The sequence below is a fragment of the Xiphophorus maculatus genome, chromosome 12 (genome assembly GCF_002775205.1).
Source record: "Xiphophorus maculatus strain JP 163 A chromosome 12, X_maculatus-5.0-male, whole genome shotgun sequence".
Classification (NCBI taxonomy): domain Eukaryota; kingdom Metazoa; phylum Chordata; class Actinopteri; order Cyprinodontiformes; family Poeciliidae; genus Xiphophorus; species Xiphophorus maculatus.
In genome coordinates, this window is record NC_036454.1 from 23694106 (window position 1) to 23716375 (window position 22270).

Genomic DNA, 22270 nt, shown 5'->3' on the forward strand with positions numbered 1-22270 from the left:
CGAGACTACCGCCAGGGGTCAAGTTCAGCTGGTTGCCTAGGAGTTCATCTTGATCAAATGTTGAGGGCCTGTGGCATGGGACATGAGTCACTGCTCTCATTTCCTTTCCTCACAACGGCAGCAAAAGTGGCCTAAAGTAGAACTAACAGTATGGCAGCCACGGGAGGTGTGTGACATGAATTTTAATTAACCCAGAGCTTTCTCTGTTCCCTTAATTAAACAGGAATTTCACGAGTCATGTGTACAAGAGGGGATGGGTGGGGGCTTCACCTGGAAAACCACATTTGTTCTACCGAAAATATACAGAAAGAGGAGGTATGTAAAGATGCAATGTCCACTTTTATTTCAGAAGAAATTTTAAATAAAAGCAAATGTTATATTTGTGGGAAGTTGTTCCTAATGTTTGGCTACGTCGCAATCTGTGTCACTATTAGTTAGTATGCTTCGTTTACAGATGAAGCAAAGGGTGAAGAGCAAGGCAGGGGGCAAATCCTAACAGTGGAGAGGCAGGTGGCACTGCCACATGGTGTCAGATCTGATCTGCTCCCCCTCTGTCAGCTGCAATGAAGCCTCCAGCCTCCAGACCCTTTTTCTGCTTTGATTTGAGGAAGTTATATTTGTGTGGGTCCACTTGCCACTGAAAAATAAAAATGAAAATATTGTACTATCAATATACTAAAGTATTTCAGCACATTAGTTAAACAACATAAACACACTTCTAGGATTTTATGAGATATACCAATGCATAATTGTGTAGTGGAAGGGAAATTTCGGAAAGTTAATAGTTTGTAGAAAAACCTTCAACTGCAAGTCTTGTGGCATTGGATTTTTTTTTTTTGTCAAATGTTCATTTCCAAACAGCTCACGCTCAGTCAGATTGGATGGAGATCGTTTCTGAAGGTTAAAGTCTTGTCAAAATAACTTCACTTAGGTTTGTTGATGCAGCAATATATCTAAAACTTGCAGAACACACGCTCTCTACGACCAGCGTTTAAACCCTGGCTGTACTGTAAGTGAGCCTCCATCCAAGTTTGAAATCTTTTGCGGCCTTTAACTGGTTTTCTTCAGGACTGTCCTGCATTTAGTTCCACCCATCTCCCAATCAGACTCCCATAGTGTTGGCAGCCTCACCGCCATGTGTTTAGAGTGATAAAGTTGCGACTGTAACATTGCAAAATGTCCGCGTGTAATCTTACCTGCCCCTGGAGCCAGTAGCCAGCTGTAGAGGTAGCCTGCTGCCATTGAGAAATACAGCACCAAGGCTCTCTGACTGTTGACTGTGTCCAAGATGTGCTCCACTGTTACAGGCGTGTAGGGGTCCGAGTCCTGTTGGCCCGTCTGTCGCTCCACCAAGAGATCAGCGAAGGCTCGCGTACGACCGCGCTCCGCTACAGCCAAGGCCTCGTCATGGTGGCCTGAGGTGTTTAACAATGGTTAGAAATAAATAAGAAGCTAAACACGAATGTAGTCACAGGAGACGTCAACGAAGGAGGATGTCTCGTCGGCTCACCAAGGCTGACGAGGACCCTTTGGAGAGCCTGGTAACAGGAGGTTTGCAGGTCAAACAGCGAGAGTTTATAGTCCGTGCTGTGCTGGGCCTCATGGCGGATGGTCTCGAACAGTGCAGACGCCCGGTAGAGCTGAGGATGAACAGCAACAGGGATATTTTTACACTTTAAAACCGTACAGTTAAGAAATGTTGGTATTCGTACCACTGATACAGACTGATGTCAGGTACAACCAAGAGTCCTATTGCTGTCTGTTTAATTCAAACTTACTACAACGCTCTCTTCATGTGAGCAGTCACATCACTCTTCAATAGGCATTTAGCATCATCTCTTTAGGCTACTCTGTGAAGAGGGATTGAAATTTTCAAGCACAGGATAGTGTTTGGCCACTAGATGGCAGCATCCCACCTCACAGGTCATCCCTAATTTGTCTTTTTTTTTCCCTCCAGTTCTCCTTCCCTTCTCAACCAAGTAAAGCACAGAGGAGTAGTTGGTGAATGACTGCTAAACACACATAAATCTGTTCATCAGCTTTTATTACCTGAATCTGGCAATCAAGAACAAGCATTTTTGTAATGCCTTGAGAGTTTAAAAGCTCCGTGTGTGTCACTAAATATTTCCACCCAGGACCTGGCTGTGAGGTTGAGGGAAGGAGGATGGCAATAGACAGGCGGGGCATCAGGCAGCCTAGCCCAGAAGAGCTGATCAGGAGTGCTGATTCATGTGAGCCGTTATTGATTTCCTATTTCTGCACTTATAGCAGCCCTGTTGGATGGCTGGTAGTGCTACAGGGCAGCTCTCCGGGAGACCAGAGCAAGCAGAGAGATAAAGAAAAAAACATCTCTTGATCACAGTTTACTCAACACAAAATGCTGCAAAACAGGAAAAGGTTACTGCTAAGTAGTCGACTTTTTTTTTAGGATCACTCTGACCGTGATAGGCGAAAGAATGCACAACAGCGAGAGCACTTTTATTCTGAGCACTTGTACATGGATTCACTCTAGCTGATGTGGCGTATGCCAAGGTCATGCAGGAAAGTATGTCAGAGAGAATAAGAGGGGGAGGGAGGGGAACGGCGAGGAACCGGAGAGTTCTGCTGCATTAGTGCTGGGCTCAGAGCAGCTCGTCTCAGGCTGATTTCACTGATGGGGCTCTAGGCTGATTGTAGCTCGTCAATCTGTTAGGGATGTGAACATTTGCCTGTGAAAGAAACTAATTCCCTACAGCATCTTTTCTCCAGCCTGATCCTTTCTATCACAAATGACAAGGAAACAAGCACAGATGCGCTACATTCGGTTGTAGTGCGAGTACAATCTCTATTATTGAGAATTATATGGAAAACCATTGTGGCCCAAAATTTGGGGTTGAATACTTTATCAAATAATCCCTCATATAACCGAATAATCACATATACAGGCGGTACTGTAGGAGTTCTCAACTTTTTTTTCTTAAAGCCCTTCTTCAATGTACAATAAGAGCTCTGCCTCCTCTTCTCTCCATCAGAGCTGTGAAAGCTCAAAAGTCTGTGGCGTGCACCATCTACTGTCATTTATCATTTATATGTGCGATATTTTTTTATCTGACTTTTTCTTTCTTTCTTTTCCTTTCAAAAAAAGATAGAGCCACCTTAGTGTTAAATAACTTTGCCCAGAGATGACTTGTCAGGATCTCTCCAGCATCAAGGCTTTGGTTTACTTCAACAAGATGCTGAAGCTTCCTTTTAGTTCGTAAGGATAGAATATCTTACGGCTCCATTGTAACTAAGAAAAGTACCAAAATCTTTTCATCATTATTTTGAAAATTTGGAGACAAGCTTCTCATTGATATTCTACACAGGACATGCAGAAGTCCATCAATTACTTATTTTCTTATAAATTCAATAGTTTTACTAAAATGGAATTCAATTTATTGTGAGACATTTATGATTGTGAATAAATTTTCTCAAAGCCACCACACTTTTCCATTTCCACATACTCTAGTTTGTGCATGGTGACTTAAAGGCTTGTTGCACTTTTCAAGATTTAAAAATGCATCGACCTGTAAAGTTATTGTTGATTCAGCTAATGTGCTATGATAGCTTTGATTAATGTAAGTTATGTTTGGTTCTCTTTTGCTTGATGCGGTCTCAGTATTTTGCATTTGGCATCTCTTTCTCCAATTTTAATGTCATAATATCTTCTATTTGTTCTCTACCAAATGAAACAGAAACATGTTAAATCAATAACTGGTCTTTTCATAATCAATAAATGATCTTACAAAGATCATTGATTTAAAAACTTTAGTTTAACATATTGAAACAACAGTCTTGGATCCAGCAAGTGTGTTAATATGGGAAATATGGCTGACCACCGAGGGGACACCATAAGTCATCAGACAGAAAAGTTAGCTGATAGTTGCACCCCGGATGAGTTTTCTTTTAGTTACTGCATGTCCATTCAGTGAAGAGAGAGCATCACCTGCATTGTCCACAATTCCTTATTTTAAAATGTTTTTTTTTTTTTTGTGATTTTATCTGTAAAAAGTGTAATATAGATAAACCTTATCTGTCGTTTCATAGCACACAGATTTTCTTTAAAACATGTTTTGAGCTTTAAGAAATCTTAATTCTACGAATGTTAAAAACACACAAAAAGCTGATGGTGTTTGGGGAAAGTAGCAGGAGGGTCTTGCACAGGCATCATACAACAAAACTGCTTCTACCTTGATCAAATTATTTACATATTAAGACCCAAAACACTAGTTACAACTGAAAAGAAAGACATAAGAAGTAACTAATAATCTGGACATCCAATCCCACAATGGTAGTGGCTGTATCATGCTGTATGGATGCATCAATTCATCATAAACAGGGAATCTGGATGGATATACAGTACAGACCAAAAGTTTGGACACACCTTTTAATCCAATGAGTTTCCTTTATTTTCATGACTATTGACATTGTAGATTCACAGTGAAGGCATCAAAACTATGAATAACACATGTGGAAATATGCACTAAACAAAAAAGTGTAAAACAACTGAAAATACCCCTTATATTCTAGTTTCTTTAAAGTAACAACCTTTTGCTGTGATTACTGCTTTGCACACACTTTGCATTTTCTTGATGAGCTTCAAGAGGTAGTCACCTGAAATGGTTTTCACTTCATAGGTGTGCCCTGTCAGGTTAATAAGTGGGATTTCTTGCCTTATAAATAGTCATGAAAATAAAGAAAACCCATTGAATTAGAAAGGTGTGTCCAAACTTTTGGTCTGTACTGTGTATATATATATATATATATATATATATATATATATATATATATATATATATATATATATATATATATATATATATATATATATATATATATATATATATACAAACATTATTTTTATACTAAAGCTAGGGCTTGGAGACCAGGAATAGGGGGAATTCTATAATTTTTCAGAGGAAGAATGCTGTTTGGAATATATTAAAAAGAAAACAGGGTTTCTTGACATATCAAATTTCACAGGAAAGCTCAGAACTATTGGGAATTTCACTGATATTCATATATATTATATGATAAATCAGCTTGCCAAAGTGCTACTATTTATTCAGATTGCACTCTCTTATTTTACTGTCAGTGACACAACGTGGCTTTTATCTGACATGTAGAGTGAATGTCAATGTCATGCTGAATCAGTAATGTAAGCAGAACTTGCAACACGCGTACCTCTAATGATTTTTTTTTTCCTTTCTAAAATAAGCTCTCTAGGGAGGTCTCATCCTCTGTAGCAGATAAATTCAGACATACTGGCTTAATCTAGAGTAGTCCTGTGATATTAAAGGAAGCACAAATTTATTGATTCAAACTCACAGGGATACGAATGTGAGCCCATCTCAGAGGGAATAGGTGCTGTGGAAATAGCTGATGTAAATCAGGACATGTCAATCACAGAGGCATGGTGAACAGTAGGCTCACAGATCGGGCGATAGTATACAATAGACTTTAAATATATCAAGGATAAGCAACACAAGTTCAAGTACTCCCAATCTACACCTGTGGTTTGCATCAGGAATCTAAGTGTATGGCGTTTACAGCTGTGGCATAAAAACGGGTCATTTACCAAGGTTATATGTACCGACAGACCAGCTCATGAATAATCAGTTGATTTATACTCTGAGGACAGAAGTGTCCTCTTCCACCACTGATTCACCTCAAGCAGTACAAATGCAACAGAAAAAAAAATACTTGATATATATGAAGGGAAAAGATTTTAGCTCCAACAAGGAGAACAGACTGAAGAGCTACATGTGAAAGTAGGACATGCTAGTAAAGTGGACAGAAAATTATGCTTTTATGAGTAATAATCTGAAAACGTGTGCTGTGACCCCTTTAACACCGGCAACCCTAAATGGAAATTACTGCAACCAGCTGCCTTCAGCAAAAGTCACAAAATCAGTAAACAGAAAACAGTGTAATTTAACCTCAGCATAAAGTTAACTAAAGATCAAGGAACATTACACACAGGTCATGGATAAATTTGCTTAAAGCAGCATTTGTTTATGCACAATATGCCAAAGTCAGAATATGAAACAGAACAAATTTCAACCCGTCATCTAATTATGGAAAGACTAATGCAAATCTGCAAATCTAGTAAAACACTCCCCAAAGCAGGTCTGTAAGGTAGAGTGGCAAGTAACTAAGAAGTAACTAATACCCTAAATATCCAAACCCACTACAGTAGTGGCAGTATCATGCTATAGGGACGCATTACTTCAACATAAACAGGGAATCTGGATTGGGTCGATGGGACCAGGATATATCTAAAGAAAAATCTGTGGCAAAACTTAAAAACTGATGTTAGAGACATAATCTGACAGACCCGAGGCTGTAACTGCAGCCAAAGGTGGTTCTCCAAATTATTGACTCAGAGGGGCTGGAAACAAATATACTATATGAAACCCATGCATCATCCTCCTTTCACTGCACAAATATGCAACACTCTTTTGTTGATCCATCACATGCAAATCTATTCAAATACATTTAAGTTTGAGGTGGTAACATGACAAAAAGTGGGAAGGATACATGCAATGGAAAATATGTTGCACTGGCTTGTTAGAATAATATTTTGCTTTAATTGAACACAAATTCCTCAATATGACTCACACTTGAGCAAACAGGCTCCGGTCGCCGCGTTAGTTCGGTCTCGCTTTCCCGGCTCTTGTTTCAGATAATTGCAAACAGACAAACTTGCTTTTTTGAAAACTATGATGCAGGGACTAGGAAGCAAAAAAAAAAAAAGAAAGCTATCTGGGTCACTATGATGGTATTTGTGCACGTGTATCATAACAAGAGTGTTTTGGACTAGATCTTTGAAAATGAAAGGAGCTGAAAAACATCCCTGCAGACACATGTGACAGCCACCGCGGCTGGCTGGCTCGCTGTCAGGCTTGTGTGTGGATATGCGAGCCAAGAGGAAAAAATTAAATCTTGAGCTGCACTTTGTGGACAGACTACAGAGAGAAAGATGTTTAAGGGGATATTCCATGCCTGCCAGGTGGGCAGTGGGCTGAAGAGGAGTGAATGTGTGCGTGATACAGAGGTTTGGGGCTCCTGTGACAATGCACACTGATCTAAAAGAAAAAAAAAACTTCACTCATCTGTCGCCTGTCTGCTGAGATGACAACGTTTACCAGCTATACAGACTCCTCAGCATACCGCCAGCAGCCGCGTTCATGCTCCCCTTCCTCTCCTCTGGGCTCCTTCTATCTCCATAGCATTACTGTGAGCTTATTTCCCACCTTTTATGTGTTTGGACATCTACCTCCACCTCTCATTTGTAAGCGTAGCCAACCTCTAAGCCAACAGATGTGGGCTTATTGGAGGTCAGTTTTAACTACATGGGGGTGGATTTGCTGGAAGGAGTCCAGGTAGAGGAGATGTGAGGAGGAAATGAGTCAAGGTGACTCAAAGGAAGCAGAGAAAGAGAGACGGAGAGAGAGATGCGTTACCTGATGTTGGGCCTCCTCCAAGTTCCCACTGGCCCACAGGGAGAGGCCGAGACGATGGCGAATCTTCGCCTCGTCCTCGCGCCGAGCCAGCTGCTCCGCGAGCCGCAGGCCTGTCAGGAGGAGAGGAAGTGGCGACAGATGAGAAGACGGAGGATGGAGCAGAAAATATTCAGAGTAGACTGGCTCTTGTGCGTCTTTGTGCGCAACAGATGTAAGCATAGCGTGGTACTGCTGTTCTGACAGCGAACAGGTTTGGAAATTTGGCCTCAGTTGTAAGAAACGGCTCGTGCAGCGGGTTTTAAGCATGCACCCGCCTCTGGCGAAGGGGGAGAGCGTCGGTAGCACTAATCGGACTGCATGGTAATCAATGCGAAGGATTGAGTGGCTGAGCAAACACAAATACGCGTGTAATGCTTGCTTGAAGGGTATCACAAAAGGCGTCGACAAATATTTGCAAGCACATTGATGGGCGAATAATGGGCTTTATGCAAACACAGCAGAAGTCTACTTTGGGATACTCTGAGAGATTGTTAGTGTTAGAAAGACAGGGGAGTATATACACAAGCACAGTCAGAAATACACATTTTTTTTGTTTTTAATGATGCCCTAATGCTGCTTGTTTTTCTAAGGTGCATTAAACTTATAATCAAACCTTTAAAACAAGAATATGCTTTAATTTATAATGGATTTTCATCAATCCACAAATGGTAGAAACTTTAAACAGGATCAAACATACACATTCCTTGGATGAATGGTGTTCCTTTTATCATTGGAATCACAAAGAACTAAAAAAAAATTTAGATTTGATAACTCTTTATCTAACCATGGAAAAATCTGCCAAATGTAATAAGCAAAATACCTTATGGGAGAAAAAACGTACTGTCAGATGAGGGACAAAAAGTGCTTTTTGGCCACAATGACAATAAATATGCTTGCAGGAGTTACTTTTAAAAACCTAAGAATTGTGTAACAACTGTCAAACATGATGATGGTGGTATCATTCTGAGGGTTTTACTATCACTGATACTGGTGTTATTGCAGAAAGTAGAAGAAATAAAAGAAAAACTAGCTACAAATTCACAGCTGGATGATTTGCCTAAACAGAATTGTTTCCCAACGACAATAATTCCTTTATGCTGGTTTTAGGATTGTTAAAATAGGTTAACATTAATCATCTTTAATGGTTCTGACCTTAAAACTTTTGAACCATGTCACAAAATCAGCCAATTTAAATGAATTCTCCAGAGGAATAAAAATTTCACAAAACCGACAGACTAGTATGTAAAAAGCTAATGAATGTATTGTAAAAAAGAATCCACGGTCAATTTAAACGTATCCCTCCCATTCTTGTTTTTTTTTTTAATACTAACTATACTGATATATTGTATTATTAATATGTCCAGAAAGGAACAGTTCAAATAAACCACTAAAATCTTTCAATCGTTATGACACTTAAACCCATTATAGATGTTCTGTTTGTAAGCTGCTGATCGGTGTTGTATGCCTAGGTGTGACTGTTCGGTATTTGTGCCGAGTGAAATCATCTGCAGAGCACACAGTTTGTTTTTTCACTCTTAATTCGTCAAGCAGCAAGGCCGATATCACATCTTTGCATGTGTTCTCGCTCTGCCTGCCGAGAACCCAGTTCTGCCCAATTACAGAGATGAAAATGCCCCTCTGTGCAGGAAAATGATGGGGGGGAAAAAAAAAAAATGGCAGCGCCTGAGCCACACATCACCTGCAAGGTGCTAAAAGCTCAGCAAGCCTGCTACAGTTTACAACAAGCTATTTCTCATGCACATTCCTGGTTAACACGGTCTCTGTATCTGGAAGTCCATTCTCTCTGCCCGGCTGTGTGACAGAGAGGTCGAAACGCGCTTTCGGTCAAAGAGAGGAGGGGGGGAAAAATGGGCCAAGCCGGCCTAGTCCCGAGTCCGCTTTTCTCCGCTTTCCCGGAAAAAAACCCCGCCTGTGGCTGGACCAGATAAGCCGAGAACAGAGAGTGTGACCTGAAAATGGCAGCCTATTCCGCGAGTCCAGCACACCAAGCGGGCGTAGACTTCATGGCTCCTTCATGGCCGTGCTAGTCGGCAGCCTTTGAAGGCGAGCCTGCAACAGTCTTTCCTCTCTCCTTATCTCTGCACACACCCTCCCTCAGCCTGACTGCATGCCCTCTTCCCCCATGCATCTGCTGTGCTCCTGCACCTACTCCTCTCATCTTTGAGCTTCTGTCCCAGCTACCTCCTCCCCAACACCCCCCTCCACCTTCTACCTGTTTCATCTTCCCTGTGGTGGCACTGCTAGCAGTGACTCTGCACTGCTTAGGGCTCATTAGGCACTGGAGCAAGAGATAGGAAACAGATCTAAATTATCCTTTTTATTCTCTGACAGCATCACCCCTTGCTCTTCTCAACTCCATTTCTGAGCCTTTCATCTACACACACATACAACCTACAGCGCACACCCGCATAAAAAAAAAATCCTTCTTTCTTGGAGCTGCTCTGTGATAGTTTCTTTATGATCAAGCCGGAATGTCAACCAACTCTATGTTTTCTTTATTCTCCAGCTGACAGTGAAATAATACATGTGAATTATGACTCATTGTGATCTCTGTCTTTTCCCTCCGTCTGCCTGCCATCCTTCTTTTATTTTTCCAAAGTTGTCTTCTTCTTCTGCGTATTGCTCCCTCGTTCCCTCTCTCTTCTCCCGCTTTGTATCATTCAGTGTCTGTCACTGTCACGACGCGTGCCTTTGGAGCGCCCGGCAGGCACAGTCACGTAGCGGCGGCTGACACGAGGATGTGGCCGTGGCTGGCTGCACCCTGAAGAGCAACTGGAGAACACTTTAAAGGCTGCCTGACAGCTGGGGGAGAGATCCACTGTGGTCGCCCCAGGGCTCATGCGCACACACACACCTCAGGGTTTTTTCCACACGCACACGTCATGCGCATGCACGGTGCCACTGAGAAAGAACCTGCAGCGAGCACGCACTCAGCACACATGGCGACAAACTGCCCTTTGATCATGACCACATGTGGAACAGCGAACAGTGGCGGGGTTATTGTTGAAAAATGGGGATAACAGCACACACAATTTCCACTAGGATGAAGCACTGCTTCTGTTGTGATGAAAAAAGTGCTGCAAACAGCTGTGAGTGTGGTGAAATAAAGAAAGCTACAGAGCTACAGAGGGATGCCTGATTCTCACATACAGGTTGCTGCTCATCACATAAAGACCTAGAGTTGAAAAGTATTCAAAACTCTGAAAACTTTCCAGCTTAACTGTTTCCCCCAAATAAAAGCACTCCACAGTCTGTTTCACTATAGGTTTGTCGCATTGATGTGAAATGTCAAGATGTTGATCTCTGCATCTCCTCCAAAGTTATACTAAGCCTTTTGGTGGTTTCTCGTTGAGGTTTGCCTTGCCTAAATTTGGTCTTGAGTTTAGATGGATGGACATGTGTGGCATACTCTCTCCACTTTTTAGAGGATCGCTTGAACAGCTTTGAGATTTTAAAGCTTAGAATATTGGTATATAATCTAACCACTCTCTAAGTATCTCCACAACTTTATCTCTGCTCTGTTTGCCATGTTCTTTGGTCTTCATGAAGCTGACTGCTGAGACTAATCACACACTACCGGTCCCCATCTACTAATAAAGTGGCTTCTGAAGGCAATTAGTTGCACTAGATTTCATTTACGTGTATCAAAAGACAGGTGGCTGTAAAACATGAATCATTTTTATTCCAGAGATCAATCTGCACTAACTTGTATTGGCCTGTCAAATAAAATCCTAGTAAAAAACACTGAAGTTTGTGGTTGTAATGCTACCCAATGTGAAAACATTCCAGGGTTCTGAATACTTTTGCAAGGTTCTGTCAGTGTTGCTCATTACCTATACCAAATATGAAACAGTGTTAACTCAGGGCAATTTGTTCTTCAGTTGTCTAAGCTGTAATCTTCAAAATGCAGGCACCTAAAAAGTTTGAGGACTGCTGCTCAGAAGTACTGAGGTTAGTAAGAAAATGACCTGATTTCTGAAATCCGTGAAATTAAAGATAAAACTTTTTTTAAATTTTCAAGCAAGATCTTTTTTTAAAACTCCAAACTCCCTCCCATGCAGAAAGGCACAGGGCCTAAAGAAAAATGTGGGCACCCGATTTTTAATGGTTTTTGCAGCCGTTTTGTGTATTTGGGAGATTTCGCCGTGTTGTTTCCGAACAAGATTTCATGTTCAGTCGTATTACTGGGTTGTAAAAAGGTCTTTCTGTGGATATTTGATGATGTTAAGGGTGGTTGAGTTGCTATTCTTCACATTTTTCCCTCTAATAGTGGAATTTTTCCTGGCTTCAACAGAGGTCCAGAGCAGTATTGATCCAAACCTGAGCTTAACCATCACAGGGATAATGTTCTCATTGAATTTTTAACTCTTTATGTCTCGATTTTTCCTTGAGCCACAGAAACCAAATATTCAGCTTCTTGTTTATAGCTTCTCTTAACTGTAGAAAACTAAATGTTTACTTGCAAACCTTAGCTATGGGATCTTCTGGTTAGGATAACACAATTGTGAATTTTTGCGTGTTTGGTAGAACAGTTCGAGGTTTCGACAACAATCCTGAAAATGCATTCAATTTGCCTTTACAACTGCAACTCAGATTAAGAGTAACATCACACCTAATTCTACCTTGTTTGAGTCATATTGGAAAACCACTTTCCAAATGTACAGGCAATACAAGCTGATGACAATGTATCGATCAATGTATCAATCGATACATTAATCGATACAAGGTCACTAAGGTGCATATCACTAAGGTGATGAGGTATAAGTTTAGAAACTGCCAGATCACAGTTTTACAAAATATTCTGATCAGTGCATCTCGTCAAAAACCATTTTATTTCTATAACTTTCACATTAGCCAACCTCTTATGTAGAAATTCCAACTTTCTGGGCCATTGTACTCTATTTTGCATTAAAAAAATAATAACAATAATTGACTTAAACTTTAATTTACCAGTAGAATCCCATTGAGATTTACAATCGTTTTGCGAGGAGTGTCCTGGCCAAGACAGGCAGCAGCAAACAGGGTTTATGATGCTTTCCAGTTCCTAAAACTTCGAGAAATCAAATGAGCTGAGTTTAGCAAACAGATTTGAAGGATTAGGTTTAATAAAGGTTTTCATGTCTTTCATACAATTGTGTGCAAACACACTAAAGTTCTTGACTAAGAAATGTAAGAACTTGGTAAAAGCTATGAAAGATGTTTGTTTGGTCTTCTCTACTTTTTTCTCTAAAATTTTATCAATTTAGACATAATCTGATAGATCAAACTGATTTCAACATCAAACCAAAAGTTGAATTTATATGTTTAGATCATAATTATATTGATGCTTTATATGAATTTTGTTTCTACTTTTTAACAAAAAAAGTGCGTTATCATGGTTTGTTACTGAATATGGATGTTTTGTTAGGTATTCAATAAAGAAACAATGAGGAAACTGTAAAACAGCCACAAATTGGCACAATGACCACACTGTTTTAATGACAATATTGATCATGTTAATCGCTAAGTGCATCTTGGTGTGAAAGACCTCTCACTGTTTAACATATCATGTCATTACAAGAAAAACACTGGAGTAGCTCTATAACCCCTTGGCACCTTTCTATGATTTTATGCTGCCTACTGAAGGTTAGTCATTATAGGAGAACACAGAATAACCACTGAACATACACAAACACTCAGCGATTTGAAGGTCAAATAATTTCAACTGTAGCTGCAGAGAAGCTTCTCTCTAGCTCTATTCCAAAACACAAAAATAACCAGGAAAAAAGAAAAAAAAGCAGTAGTTACTGAGAGAAAAAATAAGGCAACTTTTCTGCTTGGGTAGGTTGGCCAGAAATAATTGGCTGTCAAGGATAGTGAAGGCACTGTTCTTGCTCAAAGCCAAAATGAGGAAAAAACACAAGGACAGCGTGGGGGGACAACACTGGGACTGGGTGGAGACAGAATGGCCTGTCGTCTTTGTTTCTATTAAAGCTCAACAAGCGGGCCTGCAGTGAGTGTGTGGGCCACAGCAAACTCAGCTAACTCTAAGAAAAGATGGGGATGAGATGGAAAGGGGGTTTGTCGTCCTGCATTTTCTCTCTGCAGGGTGAAATGTAGAAATCTATTCTTAGAGAGGCTCCAGTTTTCTCGGTTTCAAGCACTGGTTGGGTTTTTCACAGGATTTGAGCAGAAAGCCTACCCTTGAACATGGTTGTGCGGACAAAGCATGGAGTTGTTAGTGTTATCTAGAGGTTTAATAAAGTCAGGGTTTCATTCAGTTAAAGACATTTTAATGAGACGCCAGCAGAAAGAGTGTAAAGTGTTCTGCTATTTATAGCAGTATGGAGCATAGACTAACATCCAGTTGTCAGCGTGCTAACAGTGAAACTTCAGCAGACTTTTTTTTTAAATAATGTGGACCAGGTTGTAAATCAGTTTAAATGTCTCTGCCTAGCAATAGCAGAATCAACTGAATAATCTACACACTTGATATATGAAAACATGTTTCATTACCTTTACATCCAATTGTGCAAAAATTCTTATTGTCTCATCCAAATAAGCAATTTCTTTTGAATTTAGCATCTGCTTGATAGACATTATTTTTTGACAGTAAGGGGTTACAAGCTTTACCACCACTTCTGTCATCATTCTAATGAATACCAGAAGAGATCGTGATAAAATTTTAAGTCCGCATCACCCGTTCTTAATGCCTAGTGTGGACATACAGAGGTTCCACTGAACCGAACCTCAGGAATGAAAACTTCACGTACCGTCTCTAAAATAAGTAATTTTTGAGAGGTCAAGCAGCAGGTTTTTATCCTTCTCTTTATAATCTAAAAGGGAACAGTGAAGCATGAGAAGCAGGATTCTGTCAGCCTGTGTGTGACAATGTTATTTTGTCACCTCTGAGAAGGAAGATAGAGAAGGGGGGAGGGGGAGCATCTAGCAGTAAACAGGAGAAATACTTTGAGAGCATTTGGGTAGGTTTGCACAGACAGACATACGCAAATGCTATACCTATGCAGCTCTGAAGACAAACACAGATGCACAATGCTCACACAAAATCCCCTTGTGCACATATATCACATAAATACAAAAGCACAAAAAAACACACGCATGCGTCCACACACAGACACACAAACAAACACATGCGCACAGCTTAATAAAAGTGTGGCAAAGGCTTAGCAATAAATAGGCTCAGAATTTCATATTCATGAATTCATAAACTCTAAGCCTATCAGCTCAGGCAACAAAGGCAACCCTCTCCATGCTCCCCTCTGCTCACTCACCTTCCTGCAGGTACATGACAGCTTGTGAGTAGTTCTGCAGCGCATGGTGTGTTCTCCCCAAGCTGCCATAGGCCAACGTCTTGGCAGCCAAATCATTAGTCTGAGCCGCCACACTAAGGTGCTGTTCTTGGAACACCACCGCTCGCTCATAGTTTCCAAGTGACTCATAGGTAAGACCCAAGTTGCCGTAGGCCCGGGCCTGACGTGTGGTGCTGCCTGCTTCTTCTGCAATCTCCAGATCACTCTGGTGGCATCGCAAGGCTGTCTCATACTCTCCCATAGCTTGGTACACAGCACCCAAGCCACAGCTGGCATCGCCCTCCAGTAGTCTGTCCTGGGTGTCGCGAGCGATGGCCAGCTGACGCTCCAGGCAGGAAATGGCCTGCTCGTAGTTGCCTAACTGGCTGTGGAGCGCACCAAGCTCGCCGTAGGCCTGCGCCTTGCCACCGCACTCCCCGAGTTCATGTGCCACAACCAGCCGTTTTTCGAAACAAACCAACGACTGCTGCAGATTGCCCATTGCCCTGTGGGTGAAAGTAAAGAGTCAATTTAAGTGTAATGAAGCACAAAATATGTTTAAAATTCACCCACTGTTCATAAATTGATTAAAAATAACAGCACAAGTCTTTATGTAAAATATTTTCGGCCTAATATGACTGCAGACGCAAAGAGATATTGTCAAGGAACAAAAACCTACTGATTTTTCAGCCCAATCCACCACTTTGACTGGTCAGAAACCCAAAACTCCAATCAGAGAAGGCACCATAACTCAGCGCTACCAGTTTGTGGGAAACAACAGCATTCTTCTGTGTGTAAATTATTCAGTGAGGAGGACTAAAAGTTAGCTCTTTTTAGTACCTAGAACATGCAAAGACATGCCTGCAGGTCAATCAGGCTGTGTGTGAGAGAGCAAGATCACTAGTAACAGGAAGGCTAAATTTAGTCCAGTAAAGTTGCTCAATTATTATCCTTTTGCGCATTCAAATTCCATTTGTGCAGAATGCATTTATAAAAATACCTGCTAAAATCCATAATAAATAGCAGCTTCTGCATTACAATGATGTAATTTGGTAGTATACAGGTAAAATCTGTTCTATTTATGTGGCTCAGAGTCTAGATGGCTACATAAAAAGCTACAGTGGGCCATATTTGGTCCTTAGACCTTGAGTTTGACACGTGATATAGGGCATCAATTTCCTCTACTTGATATTTTGTTCATCTTTACTGTATTCCAAAAGACTTTATTTACGATCTCAAATGCACTCTCGGTTGCTGGAAGCCCATTGAAACGAAGCATTACAAGAAGAAAAGCCTTCAGCTTAATTAACGTTGTGTGATAACGTATCTGCTTGACTGAGAGCTGCAAGAAGATGAGAAGGGTTTGCGTATGATGTCTATTATTCCCTTCTGAACTCAAGCATGGCAAATACAGCTGTGTGTGTGTGACTGCTGCAGTGCCAAGCTGCTGCTGCACAATAAGAAGAAAATCACCTCCGAAATGAGGATTTTGGGGGAAAAGCTGTTTGTATTTTGTGCTGCTCTGTAGCTTCCCATGTTTCTATCAGCTCTCTAAGGCATGAGGAGAAACAGAGGGGAAAAGAGACAGAAGACGCAAGAAGTTGTTTTGAAATGCTAGAGCTTCCCCCATTCGGAGACATCTGCTCACCAAACTACTTTGCATATATTTAATACCAGCAGCCCCAGGCTTCTGCTGACACAGCTCTTACCAGATTCCCATTCAAGCACTGTTCATCACAGCCATTTCTAACTATATGGTTCTTTATAGTGAGCACATATAGAGATAAATGACATACTTGGTTTCTTAGTAAAAGTCGAATTATAGCCATATAAACACTTGGCGAAATGGACAATGAAAGTTATTCCGGACTCACCTGTGCCCATTGCCTAGGCCTCTGTAGGCTTTCTCCTGGTCCTGCATGCGATTTAGGCTCTGTGCCACTGACAAGTACTGGTCATAATACTTGATCGCTTCCTCAAAGTCTCCCAAAGCCTCGTAACAGTCTCCAAGGTTTCCGTAGGCCCTGCCCCGGTCCATTACTGCTTCGTTTCCACTCAGCTGCTGCAAGGTAGCCAACTGCTGCTCCAGGTAGCCAATAGCCTCCTCCATCACCCCAACATTCATTTTTGTGATGCCCATGTTTCCATAGACCTGAGCCTCCACAACAGGATCCTTTAACCTACGTCCAAGCTCCAACTGCTCCTCGTAGCTCTTGAAGGCCATGGCGTACTTCCCAAGGGCCATGTAGACAGCTGCCAAGTGGCCATGGGCTTTGCACTCTCCTGAGACGTCACCAAGCTCTTGGTATACCTCCAGTTCCTGGGTGTGGTAGCCTAGAGCTTTGTCATATTTCTGCACTAGTCTGTAGGTGGCCCCCAGGGCAGCATAAGCACAGGCTTCCATTCTGCGCTCCTTAACCTAAATTGAAAGTAAAACAAAGGTTAATGATTGTAATGTTATTCAATGATCTTCTCCATTTTTTGCCGCTATTTTGCACTTGATGTGAGACTTTTCCTTGCATGGGATTTTTTTCTGGAGTAGAATGCACTGGAGACATGTCAGTAACATGTGCCTTAAATTCAGCATATGGGAGCAATTTGCACCTATTTTTGCATCAGGTCACAGTTAGTCCCTCTTCTGGCCCAAATACACAGCATACACCCTGAAGTGATCAAAGAGGTAGAGGAAATGCCTTTTAGTCAAGGAACTCCAGGTACCTGACAAGACAGGGCATTCCCTTATTAAGAACTAAATCAAACAGGGGAATTTACATTAGAAAGGCCTTTCTACATCCATTACTGATCCTGAAAACTATTAAAAACAGTGGAATAAAGTTATATTGTATCAGATTACTCAAATGTTACATGTAGTCTTTTGCAAACAATACACCAACCTGTTATCTCGGGACAAAGAAGCAACACAGTGTGTGGTTGGATGTTTTTTTTTTGGTAAATGGAAAAAAACGCATTGTTCCAATTGCAGGGTACTTGCTGTGCTCTTGCTGGAAAACGTATTTGCAAATAGCACAAGTCCTACCTTCAGTTACAGCCCCAGTTTTTATTTCCCTTTTTTTATATATAAATTCAGCTGCTTTTTACTATTTTTATCTTGTTTCATAAGCTTTTAACAGATTGCAAATACCTCATCTAGTCTGGGTGGATTTAAGACAAATAAACATCGGTGGACTTTCCGCAAAATGTGTATAATGCATTCTCTCATTATGGGCAAACTGCGTCAGAGCAGAGAGGTGCTGCGTGGAGTTTACTACAGTGGCAGATGTGTGTTTGTGTCTAGTTTTGGGACTTAAAGGAGATGCACACTTAGTTTTGCACATATTTAGCCCATATAGATAACTTCATGAATACAGTCGTATATTTTTTTTTTCTGTGAAAAAATATTCTGCTGAACTCACTGAATGTAAAACAGCCTTACCTGGTGAGCTAAGGCCAGCTGCTGCTCGTAAAACTGAATGGCTCCTGTCACGTCCTTTTTACAGACAAAGATGTCTCCTAAGTTCCCTAGAGCTCTAAAGCGAGCCTGTGCATTGTTCAGGGACTGTGCTAGTGACAGCAAATACTTCTGGCACTCCTCCGCCTTAGTAAAGTCTCCTAGGGCCTTAAAAGCCAAACCAAGGTTGCAATACGCCTTGGCCTGACTAAGTTTGTCATGAAGGTCCTTGGCCAGCGCAAGATCCTGCTCATAGTATTTAACAGCATCCTGGTAGTTGCCCAGGCAGTAGTGAGCATAACCCAGATTGTGACAAACTTTCCCTTCACTCTCCATGTCCTGAAGTTCTGGGGACAATCTGAGGTACTGCTCATAGTAGGGCACAGCCTGTGGAAACTCTCCTCGAGAGCAGTGGAAGTTTCCCAAGTTTCCCAGAGCCCGTGCTTCGCTCTGGACATCCCTCAGCTCTCGAGCGATGTTGAGGTGGTTCTGGTAATGCTGTAGAGCACGATCATGGGCACCGAGGGCTTGGTACGCCACAGCCAGGTTGCCATGGGTGGAGGCCTGTGAGGCACGGTCATTAACCTCCATGGAGATCTGCAGCTCCTGGCGATGATAACGAACTGCTTGGTCGAAAGCTCCAAGAGCATTGTAGGCATTACCCATGTTGCCATAGGCCCTGCCTTGGGCAGCATAGTCATTCAGCTCCTGAGCAATAGCCAGGTGTGTTTTGTGTAGTTTCAGTGCAGTCTCGTAGTCCCCCTTCATCTGGTGAATGATGCCTAAGGAAAGAGGAGAGGGGAGAAAAATCAAGTCAAAGATCTACACAAGGGAAAGCAGGAACCACATAAAATTCAAGTGCATTGTCAGCTCTTCATGTTAAAAACAAGTCATTCGGTTGTTAAAATATGCTCTCTGAGCCATCTGTTCTCTGCTTACGCAACACAATCGCCCACAGAATTATGGTCATTAAAATGTAGTGCAATCAAACAGAGTTGCTACAACATCAAAATTAAATCTTTTGATGGTCTAAACACTCTTTGATGACTGTGTCTTCTAGGGATTTTACCAAAATCAACAACTTTTCCACATGGGTGGATAGAAGTACGGAAGAGAATCAGAGCTAAAGACAGAGGGAGTGAAAATGAGGGAGTAGGAGAAGAGCGGTCAGGAAGCTCAGCAAACAACTTTAGAAAGAAATGAGATAAATGTAGAGAAGCTATAAATAATGGAGTAGCCGGTGCAGTGAGCGTATTTTGTCTGATAAAATACTATACTTTGAAAAATAATAGCTTTACTCCACAACCAGACAGCCATCTGGCATATTCTCATACATTTCCTCACTAAGCAAACAAATGTGTGCCCACACCTGTATACTAATGGAGACTGACAAATACATAGCAAGCAATAAAGAGACATCAAAGCATATCTGCTGGGGCTCTTTTTCTTTCCGAGATATTCATCTGTATAACTCATCTTTGAATCCGTCATCCGGTACGAACAATAGAAAGGTTTACTAAAAATACTGGACAATATTCAGGGATCCTACATGTGTTTTTCATTTCTAAATGCCATGCCTATTAGTCCTTTCTCAGACAATTTTTGAAGGATAAATATGAAAGTTCACCATGCTTTGTGACAGATATTTTAAGAGGCCAGGATTTAAATAGGCAACCTGAAAAAGACCTCTGAGACTATGAAAGAAGATTAAAAGAGGGATGCATGAATGAACAGATAGAGTAGGATGGAAACTACTATAAATAATGGAACGAGACATGAAGTATTGAAATGCAAATATCTTTTCCATTCAATTTTGCTTTCTTCTGTACTCGTGCACACTTAGAAAATGCTTATAACAAATCTTATGCTTTTTCTGACATTTCCAAATTGTGTGAAAACCTTGAATATGGTTGTTTGTTGATGGATAGATAAGCCAGTTGCATGCTATAAAAAGCCCTCTATTTTCGTACAGTATACAGAATGATCATCGTCGCTTTGCTGCTTCAGCGTTGAGTAATGGCCTTGTAGGATGTGGGAAGCAGCCACTGACGGCACACACGGAAGGAGAACAGTTTCGGAGCCAGAGTGGGGAGAGTCGGGGATGGAGAGAAACTCTGTGGCTTGCGGTGACGGCGATGGTGGCGTGATTAGTTACCACCACGAGTGTTTTCCTATTTATTTCATCCGAAATCTGCCACATTTGAAAATAGGGTACATAAACATTTGATCTCGACCCAAACAGGCGGGTCTCATGACCGAGTAAATCACATGCAATGGCGGATGTGTGTTTTTGTGCTGCCCAGATTTAACACAGCCAAAAATAGAGAAAAATATATGTGCTGCCTTACAGTAATGGTTTGGAAAAAGATCGATATATTCATACATTCCTAAGGTGTATGTCACACAGTGTGAAAAGGGGGATTAGACTACAAAAAGAGATAAAACATTTTTACCTGTATTACCCCAATAAAACAGACTACATCAGAGCATAACCTCGTCATTACTTCAACTTCCTACTGTTGTCAACTGAATTTTTACCGATGGACTACAATCAGCTGATCTAAAGTGGCTAAATAAGTGTATAAACCTAATCACTTCTAGGTTGGTGTGGGAACACCTTACTTTTTAAATTACAGACATGAAAACTTTGAATCAGATGCTAACTTCATTATCATGTTCATCACGTAAAGGAATCTTTTTTGAGTAACTGGTTGTTAATTAGTATTTCCTCTGTCAAAATCTTTTTCTAGTGAGTTCTAAGCTCTGAATGTTCATTTACTCAAAACCAGATCTATTATTGTTTTCATTTGGTGCCATAGGGACCAAAAGACTATTTTTTATTTTTAATATTTCCTGCCTATTAGCTCTCAGCATGAAGGAAATACTGTGACTGTACATTTTTAAAAGAACTTACATACTTAATTTTCAATGTTTAGAGTTCAGTCACGTCTAATATCTCTCCAAACATATTTAACACAACAAACTGTTGAATTATTTGCCACTTCTAAACTACTGTTAGCTTAACAGTTTTTATGTAGTTTGAAGGCAACATCCTCCTTCCTGTCAGGTTGATGATAATTTTCAGATGTAGGTCTGCTCTTGTTCGCAGTTGATTGTTTGCTCGAGAATGAGAATAGCTTTTAGCTGACATCTGCCTATAAAGGTTATCACATGGTTCATACCCTATGAACTGCTGGATTATATATGACTAAATCAAAATGTCAGTAATATAGATTCCAGACATTAATGTCAAAGCAATAAAACGTTTGGAAGATTGTAGGATTTTTCACACAGAAAAGAAAGTCAACGCCCTCCAACAGTCACAGTACAATTCAGACTCAGGTACTTTGAATTTGCAAGAACTTGTTCATCAACATGAGTGAAATCTGCATCATCAGTCTTTCATTCAAGTGTAAAGGCGATGATTAATTAAACATGTCTCAACTGGATGTCTTTGTTGGAGAAAATATAATCAAAGCCACTTAGGATAATTGTTCAGCATGTCGCAAAGACTTGCTGACAAATCATATCTGATCTGCTGTTTATGTGCTTGCTTGCATTCTCTGGTTGAAAGCGGGGAAAAAAAACATGAAGTGACCCAGTAAACATCAGGTTGTGGTAGTTTAGAATTAGTATGCAAAGTGTATGGCGACACAAAACACAGACAGCAGCAAAGAAAACAGAAAAGAATCTGATTTATAAATCAGAGTTTGACCAAAGTTTCTTACTTACTAGTTTCTATTTTCACATATTCGCTGACTCATCAAAAAACACGTTATGTATGTCTAAACACTCATAATAATCTAGCAAGTTTAGCATTAATAAAGTCATTTTATGTTTGTTTGTTTTTTTAAAACTGTGCACAAAAACAGTAGCTTTTATTCCCACATCAGGGGCTCAAACATTTTACCTCCTTGGACAAAGTCCTCAGCTTTGCCTAACTTTGGTGTCTGGAGTCATGTTAGGAGTCACAGCTGGCTGGGTGAAGG

At 40.8% G+C, this 22270-nt stretch overlaps 1 protein-coding gene across 3 annotated transcripts in view; it reads right to left on the minus strand.

Moving 5' to 3' along the window:
• The window catches only part of ttc28 (tetratricopeptide repeat domain 28), a 229141-nt gene that overhangs the window by 17090 nt on the left and 189781 nt on the right, over positions 1–22270 (minus strand). For all 3 annotated transcript variants that reach the window (XM_023343547.1, XM_023343546.1, XM_023343548.1), the window contains 6 exons: positions 18267–19063; positions 16708–17252; positions 14816–15339; positions 7485–7594; positions 1511–1640; positions 1197–1415 (listed from right to left, as the gene is read on the minus strand). In XM_023343547.1, the coding sequence (XP_023199315.1) occupies positions 1197–1415; positions 1511–1640; positions 7485–7594; positions 14816–15339; positions 16708–17252; positions 18267–19063 (2325 nt within the window). The remainder of the gene's footprint in view (positions 1–1196; positions 1416–1510; positions 1641–7484; positions 7595–14815; positions 15340–16707; positions 17253–18266; positions 19064–22270) is intronic.